We start from the raw sequence: 18,349 nt of genomic DNA on the forward strand, positions 1-18,349 counted from the left end.
TGCTTAAAATGATTGATATTCTTATGAAGTATAATAAATATTGCATTTATCTAGAGTGTTTTTATTTATTCATTTCTTTATTTTCCTGTGGGAGAAACTGTAATCTATTATTAGTGCACTCACTGGGGTGTTCTGTATACTACGCTACAATTCCCAAGATTACGAAGACCTCGATTTGTTGTTCAGTCTGGAGTTTTGACAGTGAAAAGTAATTTGGTATCTGATGAGTATAATAAGAATATAAGGGCATTGATGCGTGTTTGAAAGAGAGGGGGAAGGGAGAAATTGAGATAATGGTGTCTTATTGTATCATGTTGCTTGTACTTTTCATTGCTGAGTGCACCACTACATCAGATGAATCAATAAAAGTAGGAGGCAGTTTTGTTTTTTCAAAAATATACACAGACATACATGTTCGGTTTTTTTTACTTGTTTATTTTGTTCTTTTTCCATTGCTTTTTTTTCGCTGGAGAGCTGGGAAAGTGGTAGCTTTGGGATGGAGTGGTATTTTCGTGCAGGAAAAAGAGGGAAGGAAGATTGAGACAGAGAGGTACACAGAGGTACACATATCCATGTGGAAGAACCATTTATTTACAACCTGTAGATATGCACGAATATGTATGGGCACACATGGTTATATTAGTCAAATACATTAAAATGTTAATACATTTGCCAGGTAATCATATTTCAAAGTGTTTTCCTTTTTTGTTATATACATTTCAATATATCATACGTATTTAAAATGTATAAGCCCTCCATGAACTTTGGCCAATTATTTAGAGTGTTAAATTTATTTCTCAGGTTATGATTCCTCCCTATGGAGCAGGAAAATAGTCCCTCACAGTGACAAAGAGACAGAAAGACAGACAGACAAAGGATGGCACACGGATACAAAGACGGAACATGTACAGAGACAGGGAGAGAGAGGCAAACAGGAAGCAGATATAAATTCATGCCTGAAGACAGTTTGTATTGAAAGATGGCAGTAGAATCATACAAAAAATAAACTAAAATTAGAAATCAATCAAAAGATCAGTATGGACATTATTAAACCTTAATAACATCCATGGAAAGAAATTTGGCTTCTCTCTATTTATTCATTCATGTTTTCATAACTTGTGACAAAAGCAATAGCACACCTTGCCTGAAGCAATATTATTCACTTATTCATCCACGATTCATTGAACTTATTTCATCTCATAAATGTACGCTTTCAGAATGCACTGAATAATCATTTATCCAAGTGAGTGTGCTAGTTAAACTGAAGGTCTGAGAGCACCAATAATCACATCTGTGACATGATGCAGGAATGATAAAATTTAAAATAATGGCAGACCATCAGCATTCAAAATACCTACCCAAAGAAAATCAACTTTGCACACAATTAACCAAAACCAATAATATTGCTTCAAAAGAAGGATGGCTATATATTTTTTTGTCAGCATCTACATACAAACACTCTCTTGCGAGACAAATTACAGTTTGTACAGGATTCCACGCTATCCCACCCAAAAATCATTCCTAAATAAATAAATGAATGCACATCATCGCCCCAGGCTCTCCCGTTTGCTGCGCTGTCAAACCCGGGTTGCAGGTTGACGCAGCAGACATCAAAGGCGCAGCGTCACGTGGCCCCCGCAGCCTGTTAGCTGGCGGCACGCCGCATTCTGCTGCACTCCAAAAAAACAAAAAAAAAAAAACAAAATGGCTGGGAAACCGGGGGGAGCTCATGATTTGCATTCTGTCTTATTCAGGTGGGAGTGCCAACAATTCCGTAAAAAAATAAACATTGTTCCAACATTGCATAAATAATCAATAAATTAATTCAAGTCAATATATTCTTGTTTTTCACACAATCATCAAAAAGTGATAGATGCTTTCCGAACACAATGAAATCATAGTCGTTTACTGTTGTTTATCATTTATCATCAGTGAATCATGCACATATCTCCCAGGAAAAAGCTCCATATTTCAAAAATCGCCAGCCATTCTTCTTCTGAGATGCATATTCTCTTGTACAGTATGTACACACACACTCATACAATAAAATTCGCCCCTCGCTCAGTTCATGCAGCGTGTGTTCACGCATTAACTGCTATGAACAGGAAGAAGCCTATCAGTGCAGGACTTGTTTGCTCAGTTTTGCACAAGTTTCCCATTCGCCCAATCACACAGCTTCCTTTTAAAATTCCACTTTCAATGATTTGCACACTTATTTCCTATTGCCCTATCACAGTCTCCCATTCTTATCAGGGTGCTGGAAATCTTGACTGAACTTGAGAATGGGAGTCATCCCAAAATGGAAGTCCAGACCGTGAGATAGTATAAAAATTAATAAATCGCTGTAGTTGCTCGGTAACAGAATTCAGATGACCCAAGAGGAGTGGTGATTGGTCTTGTAGAGTGTGCAGTATTTACATGTATATTGACAAAGTGGGCACAAGCCCTTAAAAATCTGTGTTTGTCAGTCATTTACAATTTTGATGTGTATTTTTGCCTAAATGATCTCCGTTCTTATCTTTCACATTTTTTTTTCACTCTCTGAAGAATTGCCTCCATCTTCAAAAAGTCTTTCTGGATCACAGCAGAGCCAAACCAGTCCAGTATTTCCATGGTTTCCCAGGCCCTTGGTCAGGTTTCCCAGGCCCTTGGTCATGGTTTCCTGGCACCATATCATCAGAGTTCTATATTTTTCCTGCTGTCCCTGGTTAGAGCAACGTTGCAGGGTCCATCTGGTTTCTGAGTTCGGTCTTGAAAGTCCCGTTTTGTTTTGGTTCTTGGTGGTCCCGGAGCTTTGGTGGAAATACAATAAGAAGCTCTGAACGGTGCCAGGAGCACTCCAAATCCATTCCAGATCAGGTATTCAGAGATAATTGCCCAGTGTGAGCATAAAGACTTCATTGTACCAGTCTACCTCTCCTCTGTTAAAAAATTTCAACTCATCAACAAAGTAAAGAATTCTGGAAATAAAATTTGGAACCCCTCTTTTTCACTCCAGGATACTATGTTTCAGTGCAAGTCTATACAGCGTTATACAGTACTCTGTAGTACACTGCAGTCCATTCAGCATGCATACCAAAGAAACAAAGTAGAAAGCATATCACCTTACAATCCAATATTGTGCAGTACATTGTAAAGCATCATACAGTCCAGCCCAGCATAGTGCCGTAGAGTACAGAGAAACAGTGCAGTATATTATTGTATTGAACTGTACTGTTTGGAATGGGCTGTACTATACTTGACTGCACAATACTCACCAGTCTGAATAAACATTTCTGCCCTGATAAATTTCATTATTGTGATTAAAGTCTATTGTGATAATTTGGAGTTTTAATTTGATACAGAATTAAAATTAAAACCTGCCAGATCTGCATGTGTGTGTATATATCTGTGTGAATGTGGAACTACAACTATGAGAACCACTACACAGAAAAGTGACCTCAGTGTTGTAGTTCTTTTAAATATGTGCAAAGATACTGGGGTGTTTTTGTGTTGGGAGTTATGATAGCCTTTTCATCAGGAGTCAGTGTTGCTGGACATATTAAAATTTTGTTAGTGTCTTTAGATATATATTTTTATACACATACATATATAATTTTTATTGTCTTTTTGTTTTATTAGAAAATTATTATAATTATTATTAGTTATGTATCAATACCATAATTATTATTGTATATATTGACGGAATTCTTTCTCTTTATCTTTTTAAAAAGCATGCACATTTCTATCTTTCCATATCTTTTGGTTTTCTGGTGCGTTTATTACTCATCTTTTTAATGATATATTTGCTTGGTTTCTGTGTTTCCTCCCTTCCTCTCATTCTTTTCCCCCTCTCATCCCACTCTTTCATATCTTGTCTATAATCTGCAGTTTCCCCTCCCTTTATTTTAAACCCGACTCCCTCCCTCTCAGTGAGTGTGTTTCTTCACATTCAGGGACATTTTTTGAAGAAAATCTTTTTTCCCATTTATATATTTATAGATTTTTTCTGTCCATCATTTCTTTGCATGAAATAGTTTCTGTAATGTTTTCCGTCACACAGTTGTTTGATACCTGGAAAGGAACATATTGAATGGATTCATATTTGATAAATACTCTCAAAATGTTCTTCACTATGACAGCCAGTCTCTTTCAAACACCAGTCACTCAGTTGGTTGCCGGGACAACGGCTGACTCCTCCTCTGCCTCTTCGTCCTTCTCATCCAGTGATTGAGATACACTAGAGGTGACATCAGAGGCCTTCCGTTCTGTGATTGGATCCCCTGGTGCTTGCCCCGGACTGCTGCCCCCAGCACTGTTAACTTCCTCTCTTGGAGCAGGTGAGGTTGAGGTCACAGGCTCAGGCTCCATACACAGCATTACCTCTTCCTCCTTATTAAATGAAAAGTCAATAAAAGTATTCATGTGGAAAGCTCAAGAGCCATAAATGAAAGAAATAGCTTCTATTGTAATGTATAATTTAATAATAGTTCTGTTATAAAATCTGTTAATGTTCTTAATAGCATTGTTGTAGCTCATTTGGTTTGACCGTGTATCATACCAAAACATATTATTTCATTCCAGTCATTAATAATGGTCTGTTTTCATCCTTAAAGAAACAAAAAGCAAAAGAAGCATGCTTTTAATCTCATATACAGTTAGTCTATGCTGTATGAGTTCAGTGGCAGGTGTATAACTTAACAATTGTTCCATCAGACATTTGCATATGCTGAACACCACAAGAAATGTACCACTCTATTTACGTTTGTGTGTTTTAGTATATTGTTATGCAAGTAGATGGGTCTGGGATATTAAATACCTGGCATAAATTTGAATAATATTGATCATTCATGACTGGCCATGATTTGCATGAGTGACTCAACTGCAAAAACACTGCAAAGCCTCATTAGTCAGCAAGGTCATTTAAATTCTTGAATGTCAAGCCTGTTAAAAATCAAGACATAAACACAGAAAAACCAACGTGCCCCTTTTATTACAGGTAACGTCTTCGCGCTATTGGTGTGTTGCAGGCTAGACTGAACTTTCACTCTCCGTCTAGCAAGATGTCACGGCCCTGCAAAGTCTGTCACTGATAGGCCACGGTCCGGAAGACCGCAAGTCACAACACCTCCCCAAAAATCACGGCACCAACATGCTCCATCTTTGTGATTACTTTCGTCAGCAGCACCGGGTCAGTGCCTTCAAACAATAAACGTTTCAGCCACCTTCTCAACATTGCATTTACATTACATTACATTTATTCATTTGGCAGATGCTTTTATCCAAAGCGACTTACAAGTGAGGTACTTTTCATCATTGCACTGCTGTTACACAGCGATGTTGCAACCTGGTGTTTCTCATCCAATGGACGTGGCCATGCAGAAATGATTGCAAAGGTTGCGCAAGATCATGTCACAATGTGATGTGTTGTGACTTGTGGTTTCCCTAATTACAGTCTGTCATTGACTGTGTTCAGCTGTAACAACTTCCAAAATTAGGAATGTCTGATTGTGAACACCCTAGATAACTGACAGACTTTGTCTGGCCTCTAGCATACTGATGGCTCAAATTATAATTCAACTTCAATTTTAAATGCTTATCAATGTTATTTCTCACCTTCACTATAGTAGGAAGTCACACCGAAGTGCATTTATCTATATGTAATAAAACAAGCTTATTTGCAATTCCTTCTTGGATTAGCCAACTTGACAGCACACAAAGAGACATGAAAATTTTTATTTGATTAAAGACAGGATTCTCAAACCGCCTTGCAGGGGGGACTCTCTTGATTTTCACCAAACTCGCTATTCTGCAGGTTAAATCACATCTTGGCAATCACCTCGCAGCCTAATGAGGCAGTATAATGCTTATTATGTGCTTAGTCAAATTCCCTTGAATGTGTCATGGTAAATCATGAGCAATCAATTAATCAAATTGTCTCCCGAGCCATTTCAGAAATATTGAAAAATTTTTTAACACCATGCAAGCTCATATAGTGCGGGGAGTTTCTTCTGATGCTCGATATATGCCTATGCACAAAAATTACCTTGATCTCCTCCTCTTCTTGCTGTTCCAATAGGGGGGCGTTCTCTGTGCTTGCCTCTTCTCCGGAAGCTGCTGTCACGGCTCCCTCCATAGCTGACACGCCCACATACCCACCAACCTCCGCCTGATAGGCCTCTGCTTGCCCCGCCCCCCACAAATCGACGAGTGGGGGATGGGTGGGGGCAGGCAGACTGTGGATGGTGCTGTTGGGCGTGGCCTGCAGGGAGTGCGTGGCACTGTGTAGCCTGTGCTCCAGGACCTGAATGGAGAAGGTGAGGCAAACAATCGCAAAAATATTAATGTAGGAGTCGGTGTAAAACTAAATAATAACACACAAATTAGTTTCAGATTGAGAGCTGCACTGGCTACTTTTACTTACTTTGCTGCGTTAATAAAACAAACTGGAAAACCTAGTTCATGATCACCTGCTGTTGCTGATATTGAAGTAGTTGCTGTTGCTGGTACTGCTGTATTTGCTGCAGCTGCTGTATTTGCTGTAATTGACTCTGCTGTAAGTTGAACTGCTGCTGCTGCTGCTGCTGCTGGGATATAAAGTGGGCTGCATTCCCGTCGTATCCCTCACACGAAGTCCCACCCGCCATCACATAGGAGCCAGTGGCGGGAGAGGCCACGCCCGACGGCTCGTTGCTGATTGGCTCCCAGGCGTCAGAAGAAGAGAGACAATAGAGGCCCTGCGAGACGTATGTATGTGGCCAAACTTCGGCAGAGGAGTGGTGCAATATCTGGTCTGGGGAAATGACAAAGGAAAAGGTGTTACCTTGTCTGACGCTTACACTGTGGACCAGAGACAACATGAAATCCCTGATATTGGCTTGATTTCACTGGTGTGCAGTGGTTGCATTTGCCATCTTGACGCTTTGTTTGTAACCTTGCTGTTAAATGTGAAACATAATCTGCATCACCCAGGGGTATGCTATTTGAATGTTATGCAGAACATCACTGTCAGAAAGCATTGCTGTTATGGAGAGTGGTGGATCAAAAATGATTCCACATTGTATGCTGTATTGTGTGGCATACTATTGAGCAGGGAACATGTAAAATGAAAAAAGGGATATGAATCAAATGTATTTAACGACAAAACAAATGATAAGTCAGTAATGTCAATAATAAGTAATGCAGCAGATACATTATTGGAAAAGAATCCACACAGTACACTTCCTAGAGATATTGATATTCAAAGAAATTGCATTCTCCATGAGTTAATCTATAACAACTGTTTCCAAAGTATAATATCACATTCAAAACTTTTGAGTGAAAACATCATATTTTATCTGAACTTGCTAAAAATACATTATTTCAATAAATAAATGTATTGGCAATTGTAATATTATTCTTGCAAAACAAAATTATATAAAAAGAACATCAGTCTGTATTTAGAAAAATATATATATCATATATATATATATCATATATCTAACACTTCTTTCATGACCAGCAATATACTGCAGGCACAGACAGTCACTTTTTTCAGCAAACACCAGACCCGTCTGCTTTTTTTAAATGTAGGATTCACATCTGTGTTAGTAAGCAGACTGTATTTTAGAAATTAAAGATCTTTTAACCATGGACACCTTACCACCATTACAACACGAAACAGAAATTACACTGTTTTGAAACAGACAAATTTTTCAGACAGTCGTTAAAAGCATTCATCTTCAATCCCTAAAGAATTTGTCTTGACAACTGTACTATATTGCTTCACTATCATATTCCATTACAAAATAATGTTTGATAATTAGTATTGGTTTACTATTGTAGGTTATATGAAAATGATGATAAATAACGATTTATAGAAAGTGATTAACTATTGCTTAATGTACGCTCTATATACTGCAAGTCTTCCATTCCTCTCTTGTCTCATTGAGTTATTGCTGTGAATGAAAAATGAATTCTCAGCTGACATTCCTGGCCAAATGAAGTGAAATGAAAAAAGCATCTTCATCAAACACATGACACACGCAGTCTCTCTGGGTGTATGCTGACTTGCCATTCTTAACCTTGTTCTAAATTCATATGTTTCTACCGCAGCCAGTTTAGCGTTCAAGATTAGTTGTATATTTTAATCCTGACAGGTTCACCATGTACATCAAACAATTTTTCATCACAATTCTCCAAAAACACAAATACATATATGTAAACACCTGAGGTGACACATCTGCATTCAACACCACAGCAGGGCCAATGTTTCAGTACCGTTACTGCTTGCTCTGTTTTGATGTGGTTGTCATGTAATAAATTTTTTAATAATTGGAATAGTAATCTTGTTTATGAAATAGTGTATACATACATTACATTACATTACTTACATTCATTTTGCTGCATTGAGAATTGCCATTATTCCCCCTGCTGTGTGAATAACCTTTTACTGAGATGTGTGTTGAGGGCTACAAAAGGCTTTGTTGATTGCACAGCATGTTTTCAACCCTTAAGCACACAACAGTAGTATGGTATAAATAAGCATGCAGGATTGGTTGCGTTCATAGTCCAGTACCTCGGCTGGTGATACTCTCCTGATTGACCTCGCTGAGGTGAGCAACGCTTCCCTGATTGGACCCGGCACTCAGACTCTCCCCATCCATGGAGGTCCAGGCCAGCAAGGTCGCCTCGGAGATAGCAAACTGTTGCATCACACCTGCAGGAAGGGGACGAGGGTGAGAGTGCATAATTCACACTGTACTGGACTGGCCATGTTCTTCCTTAAAAGACAGTCCAAAAAAACAAGCTCAGTCTGGATAAGAGAACAGTACTGATGCTACACCTGCAGATTTAAATAGGAATTAGCACACACACATTTTAAAAACCGTGTGACCAGTGTTAACTGTTTTTTTTTTTCCATGCGTTCCTATTCTGTCTCTTCATCGCCCTCTCTCATCTCTTGTCACCCGCCTCACCGGCTGCGAAGCGCGCCTCTTTCTCGCCGTCGCTCAGGTCGCTGTAGGCGTCGTTCTCCAGCTTCCTCTCACGCTCGCGGTGCAGGTTGGTGCGGCCCGCGCTCCCTGCCCCTACTGTGTGCATGCCCCAGCTCTGCCACTCGATCATGTGAGCGACGCGGCCCTGGGCCATCGCTGTGGGTTTTGTGACTTTGTCCTTCATGGACCGCGTCACACCTGCATGTTTTTTTTTTGGGTTTCGGAGTCGAATACAGCAGTGAATAGAGGGGGGTAATGACACAGTAGGAGGCAGAGATGGTGAGACAGAGAATGTACGGGAGAGAAGGAGAGAAAGAGTAAGATAATTAGTACGTTTGCTAATGAATATATGTCCCATTTCAGCTTTGGGGATGGAGGTGGTTCAATGAGCATGGATATGTTTTGTGGGGATTGCGGGTAGGTTTTGGTTTGCGGATGGGGTTTGGAAATAATGGTTGTACTTCCCAAAAGCACATTGTCATTTGATGGTTGGAGGTATGGATGTTGGGAACAGATGGAGGTGTCTGGTGATCGATGGAGAGTAAGCTTTGGCTTGTTGGAACAACAGCTCTTACATTTATGCAAACCTGCACTGAAAAGCAGACCTACATGTCCTACAGGCATTCACACCTGTTTGCCCTTATTTGCTGAAAAATACAATGTGCAGTGCGCCTTGCAGCAGAGCACCTTCAAACTACATTTAGGCATGAAAATGTTCTACATCAAATCTGCAACTTCACCTACCCTTTGTCCCAGGAACATCTCTGCTAAATAAATGACTGATGGAACTGATGATCATGAATAAATATGGATAATGTGGCTTCGGATTTACTACAAATATTTCCACTGCACCGGACACTCACTACATTGTTGCATTAACACTGACACTACAGTCAGAGACAGAAAAAAACACTAAGACAGTACAAAGACACCAACGGGTTGGACGCTACAATACACCACAGCTTCACACGTAGAACGAGGACTCACTGCGATTCTCAGCACTTCTCAAAACAACAAGCCACATGAAGATGCTTTGTGGGTAGTGCATTTTTTTTTCTTTAGACTTTGGGATTTGAGTTGTTTCCATCAATGACTGCAGCAGTCATTGACGAGCATTATCAATGGAGGTAGGAATGATACAGGGTACCCACAAGGGGCCATGTTGGCTCCATCCTCCTCAACCCAAACCCTGTGGACTGGAGCCAACATGGGGTCAGTTTACCGGGCACAGGACAGACACACACCTGACACACCTGACAGAGAGGACTTAGCCAGAGCCCCGATTCCGTAGGCATTGGAGTTTCGCTTCAGCCGGGGCAGGATGGAGGTGGTGTCTTCCATAGAAAGCTACCAAAATGGAGGATATCGACCGAGGAATGGATCGGTGGCAAATGTTCACAGGTAGAGGAGAGGAGAGTGTATTGTAATACACAGGAAGCGGGAGTGCGGATGGGTAAAAAATGTAAACGAGAAAATAGGGATGGTAGGGGATGAGGTAAAGGGAAAAGTTCAAAGTGGGAAGGTTTTGAACGAATGAGAGAATGGGAACCAGAACAGAAAAAAAGATTGAGTGGGGAAGAGATAAAGATGTCTGGTTAATATTAATGTATTCACTAGAACATCCCTGATGTAAGAATACAAAAAAAAAAAAAAAAAAAAAAAAAAAAAAGTGCACCGCTAGAGATGTCTAGAAAATACTACAGTTCCCATCCTTGTTTTGAACAATCTGCCGCATCAGCTTTGTAGTTTCTTTATGGGAAGTGTAGTTTTTGATCTGCAAATGTGTGAATATTAATATTTTGAGAGAGAAATAGAATAAGGTTAATACATTATAACTGCACGCTGACTGACTGTACCGAACACTACAGTACACCAACACTGCACTTGAGAGAGAGAGAAAGAGAGAGAAATAGACAGGGGGAGGGGAGTGAGGGATAAAATGCAGGTAATCTAAGGTGTTTAAAACAAAAATAAGGGAGATGAAGGAATGATAATCACAAAGACTTACATTGATTCCTTCCCATGAAAATTCTGTACGCCCATGCTGAGAGAGAGAGAGAAGGGGGAGGAGGGAGGTAAAGAACAAGAGCAGAGGAACAGAGACAGAGCAAGAAGGAGAGCAACAGTGAAGAAGCAGTAGGAGGAAGAGAAGAGAGAAGGGTCGTGACAGAGGGAGACAAGATTTAAAGACGTGCAAAAGAGAGAGGAACAGAACAGGTAGGTAGGAGCAGAAGCGGTTAGAGAAATAGAAAGAAGTCGGAGAGAAACAGAAAAGGAGGGAGAAAGGCAGAGGAGAGCAAAAGATAAAGAGGAAGGGATTGAAAGACAGATCAGTTCATAGTTTATAGCAGGGTGAATATGCTCTAAGGTATGGAGGTCTCTCTCTCTTGGTTTCTGCCAATACTACCATTGTATGATGTTCTACCAGGGGAAACAGCCGGAGAGGTTATGGGAGTTCTGACAGATGTAAATACAGCAGCAAGAGCAAAAATGGTGGTGATGGAGATGATAGTACAGTAGTACCATAGTAATAGTATTGCCCTAGCAGTGAGAGCAGTAGGAGGTGAGCTATCATTGACAATATTTCAGCAACAGCCAGAGAAGTTCTAGCAGAATATTGTTGAAATATTCTAAAATTCCCTCAATGCCCATATTAGTATAGTGATTATGTGTTTTTTGTAGTTTTGTTTCAGTGTCTGACGCGCTGGGGCAAGAGCAGTTTGTAACGGCAGATGTTTAAATTAGTCCTGTGAAGAGCCACATTTTTTTTTTTACCTGAAGGAATTCCAGCACATTTTCACACATCAGAACAGCCACGTGTTGTACCCCCTCCATTTGAAAGACTCGAGAAAAGTAAAAAAAAAAAAACGAGGGAGTGCGAGATCAAATGGGCGACATCCCTCTAGGGGCCCCTGCGTTGATAAAAAGTTGAGCACCAGCAACCTAACTATAAGGAAGGAAAAAATAAAAAATAAAAAATAAAAAATAAAAAATAAAAATAAAGAATCAGTGAATTCCTCCGCCATTGTGGTGCAGAATTGTCGTGATGCTATCATTTCGGGTAAGCAGCCGAGGGCTGGGCGGGCATGGCAATAGCAGCAGCAGATGTGGAGCCTGCTTAGTCTTGTTAGTGGATGTGATTCTTGCAGCATCGCTGCTGTAGTGTGGTGGAGGTAGCAGTGCGGGGACATGTGCATTAGTTCTTCTACCTGCAGCGGCAATAGCATTAATGAGCAAAGCTGTGGGCTCTTTCCATGAATGGCAGCTCTTGTCGTCTGTGAAAGGGGAGCCGCTTTGTTGGGCATCTCAGCTTGATTTTCCCATTTGTTTGTCACGGTGAGGGCTCCACCACTGGAGCCCTGATGTCATGGTGACAAGCTCTTTGAAAGGGGTGGGGGGGTGGGGGAGGGTGGGGGGGGGTGTCATTGCAAAGTTAGAGAAGGAGTGGAAAATTAAGATGAGTTACATCTGAACGTCTGACCTACCTGTTCTCCATCCTTCTGTACTGGAACTCCATCCGCCGCTAGAAGAAAGAGAGAGAGGGAGGGATGAGGGGACGGGGTGTTAAAACATCACAGTCTGTGTGAGAGAGAGAGAGCGTTAATACATTGCATACACTAACTGATTGGATTGAATAACACAGCACATTAATGCTGACAGACTGGATTGGACACCACGCAATTACATTCACTTTAAATTGAGAGTGAGTGTCAGGTTGGTCAGTCAGGAAAAAAAAACATAAAAGAGAAATAGAGGAACACCTATATTCTCATAAATGAATTAATGAATTGTATCCAATTTTTCCTTACCATCCAATCCTAATTATAACATGACTTAATTACAAAAGCCCCTCTTTTAATTAAGTTTAAATACTGAATGGTCTCTGGGCAATTTTTTCAATCAGAGCACAGTCTCTTGAGACAACATTTAGGAAATTGAACTAAAAACCGGAGCATGGTTAAATTGAGTCGATTTAATTTTTGCTGATATTGACTTAAAAATTATCTTATCTGTTACAGCAATGCACCTAGTCCCCAAATGCCATTGATACTCTGACACACTGACCCACTGATCATTTTAGGTCTTCGGCTCATGTTGCATTAATGATAGCATGCACAAGATGAAATGAGGGGAACGTGCTCAACACCATGACCATACTGTAGCGTCTAATTCCCTACGATGAATACCAAAAGGAGTCTCAACTATGAAAAAGGCCTCACATATTGCATAGCATGTCTGATACTACACATTCAGGCCTCTGGCCTACCCTGAGCACCTTAGATCAAGTATGGCCAATTTGACACAGAGAAGCAGGCAGAATTTACCAGTATAATTATCAAAGAGCCACAGTTAAAATGTTCTCAAAATTGTAATGCCTGATTTACGTATTGTAGTAAGAACCACCATATCCGTTATTATCCATATATGTATTCATTTGTAAATAAAATCTGTTACTCTAGACATGAGGGGGAGGTGAGGAAATGGTTGTTTTGCCAGGCATACATTGCAGTTATGCTGGTTTTACGCTGCTGGTGAGGTGACAGGAATAACCTGAACAGTCCTTACTCAAGAGCTCTTCGTGTCTATCTAAGCTGTATTAGCATTTTGTATATTTCACAGGACCCAACAGCAACCTTTTCTTACTCACAGCATCAATACAATTTGTTGTAGGTGGAAAAATCTTTTTCCCTCCACACCTACCTCAAGTAGCACACATTTAGCTGTGAATGGATATAGGTTTCCCACTCCTGACCAGATATACAACGCTTACAATGCTAACACTGTTTGATCTTGAATACAATACACAACATGAGTGTAAATACCTCACAATATGTTTCAGCTGTGAAAATAATGGCTTGCTCCCACAGAAAGCAGAAGCCACTGTTCACAATCAAATTCATTGCCTAGACCTACTACTATAGCTGTAGGTATTAATCAGTTACATAAATCGAGTACAACTTAAATCGATCATGGTATTCTTTTTACACGAATTGTTTTATGATGTAATTTGAGTTGATTGTTTTGGTCATTGAAACCCTCAACATAAGCAAGCTTTGGTTTAAAGCTTATTTAAAACTAAAAGACTGTTAAAAATAGTTCGTGGTGTTGACAGCCTAACATGTTATTTCAGCATAAAGGTTTTGCTTAAAATAATCTGTGAGAAGAGCTTATTTTACCATTTAAACAATATTAATTATTTAACAGAAGTATCCAGAACTCAGCAGATACATAACATAAACACGACGGGTTTGTGTGTAAGTACACAGGTAACAAATAGGCTATATATGTTTTCAAAAGGGTGCGATGGCTTGCCGCCCTCTATAAATGCAGGATTTCCCAGCGAAGCCACCATACGCAGCGGTAATGACGACCCACATGATCATCCGTGATGAGCCAGCTCCTTCTCCAGCGCTCTCCTCCCACACATAAGCCTCCCACTGGATACCGCCCTGCGGGCACGAAGCATAGCGGCGCTGGCGACGCTGAGCGGCCGTGCGGAACGAAGGACCTGCGTCGGCCTCATCATCGCGACCGCAACCGGGATCGTCCTGACAGATCCCACAGTTTGGACACGGGAACGTCATCTGTCTTTTGTTATCCTCCAGCGAACAGGGATTCTGGGGCACATACTGACACACACTGACGTCCACCCTAACGCTAACGCGGTGGGAAGTCTGAGGCTTGACTCATGGCAGCAGAGTCTGAACCAAAGGCAGAGAGAGAGCGGCTCAGAGTGTGCAGATGGTGGGAGAGATTCTGTGTAGAAGCGCGAGGGGAGCTGCCGTGGAAAGCAACTCCAGAAATACCTGTTCACCCGACCCGAGATCAGGAATCCCGGGCAAGTTATCAGAATAGCAATTAAAAAAAAATATTTATTTGCACCAATTTATGCAAAATAAGCAATCTGTCAAAGTCAGTTACTGTTCTGACAAAAACAAAATCTGTGAGACAAACTTTGAGTTATGTAAAACAAACTGATGGTTTTGGCAGTGCTGCCAAATAAAGTTTTATCGGTGATGGTGCTAATGACAATGATAATGAATGATATTGCAGCTAATGATATCAGACATCGGTGTTCTCAACAATAATGGAAATTCACAACACCTCGCTTCCATCACACTGTGTGTCATTTTTTTTATAATCCCAGCCACCCCAGCAATTCACTCTCACTCTTTCTCTGTCTAAGTCACTGTTTATACCATGGGTCTTACGTGTACCCCTCAACACATACCCCACTATTGTTCCTGCTCTTTTGTAGTAGAAGTGGGTGTAGGTGAGTGTGCCAATCAATGTCTGGGTCGGATGCAGTCATGTGGCGTGTGAGTCAGTCGGCGTATCAGCGAGTGATTCAGTGTATCGGTTGGACGGTGCATGCCTGTCTGTCTGTCAGTCAGTCAGTCAGTCAGTCAGTCAGTCAGCAGTTTTAATCAAATCAATACAAGGGAAACCCTCCGTAATGCAATATCATAAACACACTCAATGGAACAGGACAGGCAGAGAGTTCAAACACGAACGCTGTACTACAGACAGATCAGCCAGTGCTCAGGTGAATTCAGTCTCATGGGGAGGAACGACAGGCATGGTGAGACACAGACAGACTGACATGCACACTGTTGAAATAGTTTCAATATTTGTTTACCCCCTAGAAACTCCCGTACTCTTGCAGCCATTGTGTACTAGATATTTAGCAGTATTTTAAATCAGCATCAGGCTATGATAATACTATAGGCTTATAAACACATTGTACATAAAAAAGCAAAATGACAGCATACACTAAAATTGCCACTCTCCTGAATCACATTTAATTCCATATGCTATGTGAACATTGCCAAAATTGCCTTGTGCTGTTAAACAGTATGCAAGAGTGTTTGTTTTCAACACCTGGCTTCCCAGCCCATTATGAGAAAACAATAATACCCTGGCTGCACACCAATGTCTACAATACTGCACACCATCACTACAATTAATATTTGTGTGCTTTAGGACAATTGTAGGGACACAGTCTGTGTTTCTGGTGATTTAGTCATTATAAGCAGTGCTTCACTGTGGTACCACCTCCATAGACAGTGCAAAGTTAAATAAATAAAGCATACAGTTGCTGCGGCAGAGCCGGGGATAGCACAAGGTTCAGCGTAGTTCAGTGCACCGGTGAAGTGTGCAGGGCTCCAGAAATTTGTAGATATATAAGATGTCAATCGATAGCGGCCAGTAAAACCATACACACCCAGGCTAAACACGATATGCACATTAGCCAGTGGCATTGTTTTGAAAATGGTATCAAAATGAATACAAGAAGACTGTGTTTGTGACCTTGTGCTTTGTTGTTAGAGGTTACTACATAAATATTTACCATCACAGCTAATATTGCGTGTCGGTTTTACTTTACTTGTGCACTGTCCATAAGAGCACTTATGTGAGCATATTTACATGAGCATTTAGCACTGCTGAGGTAAATTCTGAAGATGTATTTAATATGGTTCTAAACAGCAGAAATTACATTTTAAATAAAAAAAATACAGACACGTGCAGCTCAGTCTGTCACAGCAGTTTGCCAAAATTTCTGCCAGTTTGACTTTATTTCTGCATTTTTTTAATCTGCTCTGCTCTGACTTTTTCCCCTGACACAGCCCACAATACTCACAAGTCCAAAATCGACTGATATTTTACCACAGTAAACCATTTCCCTTCTCTGTAACTGAACACATCTCGATGTATTAAGCTTTTTTTTTGGGGGGGGGTGACTGTACTTGCTGCAGATCCCCGATACCTTGAAATTCCCACCGACACGTCACAACAGACACCACAGCAGGAAAAAAAGGGATTGCATGACACCTCACTTCACCTTACTGTGCTGTAATCTATTCGATACCAGGATTTGTCTCCATTTACACTACTTTCATTTACTATTGCCTACACCTTACCTTAATTCTGAATTCATAACAATTTCCTTTTATGCACCAGATGTTTGTATGGGTAGAGAGTTAGCCTGAATGCAGTTATGTTCAGAATTCTTTCATCTGACAAAAATATAGATTTATTACACATGCCGTGCAGTATGCATTACGGACTGCGGTAGTGGTTTTTCCAAAATATTTCACCACGTTATTGTATCAATTAGTCATTTAGATTCAGCCCAGTTTTTCATCAAATGTAATGTTTTCCGAAGCAAGAATAATTAAGTTTTTGGAATAAATATTAATTAATTTCAGTTTATTTATGTCCTTTTAGCTATCATTCTTTAAATTACAAAATTGACCAGTTCATCAAATTTACATTTGCCTTTGTTATGATTTGTAATAATTATAGAAATATATCATATGTATATCATAGATGCAATATTGTGACATTACAGTATTTATGTGCACTATACACTACTTTACCAGAAATTCACCGTACACCTGAATTAAGCTATTGTGTGCCATTGTTTACATCCATAGACTTCACAACAGGGTTGTCTTGAATATCCCCTACTGTGCCAAGCATGGGTAGAATTCCGTGTAGTTCTAACCTGAATACTACACGCAATTGCACACAGTCATTTCCTCACGTACTCCCCTCCCTCTCCCCCCTCTCTCTCCCTCCTCACCCTGCAATAAAATTCAGCATGTCTCCCCACTCTGCTTCTCTCTCCAACCATCCCCACTGACTGTCTCCTTCTCTATTTTCTACGTGCAACACTACACCATGCAAACATCTCCAACAATAGAATTTCCACTCTCCTCTCTCTCTCCTTCCATCTATCGCTCCCTGCAATCGCTGTAAACAACCTCTATCATAACGTTGCAGTCTCCCTCTCTCCTCCTCCATCCCTCTCTCTCTCTCCCTCCCACACACACACACACACTGCCGTATACATAAATCTGGAAAACAAATGCACAGTAACACACATGTACCACGTTTGAGCCCATTCAGTCTCTGATCTCTTGACCAATGTTGTATTGTACTCTGCCTCAATGTGTCATGCAAATCTGCCCTAAGCTCATTCCCCAAGTATTACAAATGAGCATCGTTAACCAAACGCTAGCCCTCAAACCCCACACCCCCTCCATCGTGAGGACCCGGCTGGTCCGAAACCCCTTCCCAGCTTCACTGAAAAATGAACAAATGAGAGAAATCTTACTGAGTGTCCTGGAGCCGATACATCCCATGTTTTTTTTACAAAGGCCCTGAAATTAAGCAAGGAAGCGTTACCCTTTCACCATACATTCTCTCTCTCTTTCTTGCTCTCTTCCTTGCCTTCCCTCTCTTGCGCTGTGCGTTGTGATTCTCTCTCTCTCTCCCTCTCTCTCCCTCTCCCTCTCTCTCTCTCTCTCTCTCTCTCTCTCTCTCTCTCTCTTTCTCTCAGTGCAGTATTGGTGTATTGTAGCATCCAGTCAGTGAGTCAGTGTGTCTGG

At 40.7% G+C, this 18,349-nt stretch overlaps 1 protein-coding gene across 3 annotated transcripts; it reads right to left on the reverse strand.

Annotated features, from left to right (window-relative positions):
* Positions 1-3,992: 3,992 nt before the first annotated feature.
* Positions 3,993-18,205, reverse strand: fam131bb (family with sequence similarity 131 member Bb). 3 transcript variants are annotated; one of them, XM_036538205.1, is made up of 9 exons: positions 18,076-18,205; positions 12,440-12,477; positions 10,963-10,998; positions 10,208-10,301; positions 8,937-9,152; positions 8,537-8,677; positions 6,450-6,772; positions 6,026-6,283; positions 3,993-4,371 (listed from the first exon to the last, which is right to left on the reverse strand). In XM_036538205.1, exons 1-9 carry the CDS (start codon positions 18,101-18,103, stop codon positions 4,147-4,149), a joined length of 1,359 nt encoding a protein of 452 aa, XP_036394098.1. In that variant the 5' UTR covers positions 18,104-18,205; the 3' UTR covers positions 3,993-4,146. The 3 variants fall into 3 exon arrangements, with proteins under 3 accessions (XP_036394098.1, XP_036394097.1, XP_036394100.1); XM_036538204.1 differs by having other exon boundaries at positions 10,199-10,301; XM_036538207.1 differs by lacking the exon at positions 10,963-10,998 and having other exon boundaries at positions 10,199-10,301.
* Between the last annotated feature and the right edge of the window lie 144 nt (positions 18,206-18,349).

The sequence above is a fragment of the Megalops cyprinoides genome, chromosome 10 (assembly GCF_013368585.1).
Source record: "Megalops cyprinoides isolate fMegCyp1 chromosome 10, fMegCyp1.pri, whole genome shotgun sequence".
Taxonomy (NCBI): Eukaryota; Metazoa; Chordata; class Actinopteri; order Elopiformes; family Megalopidae; genus Megalops; species Megalops cyprinoides.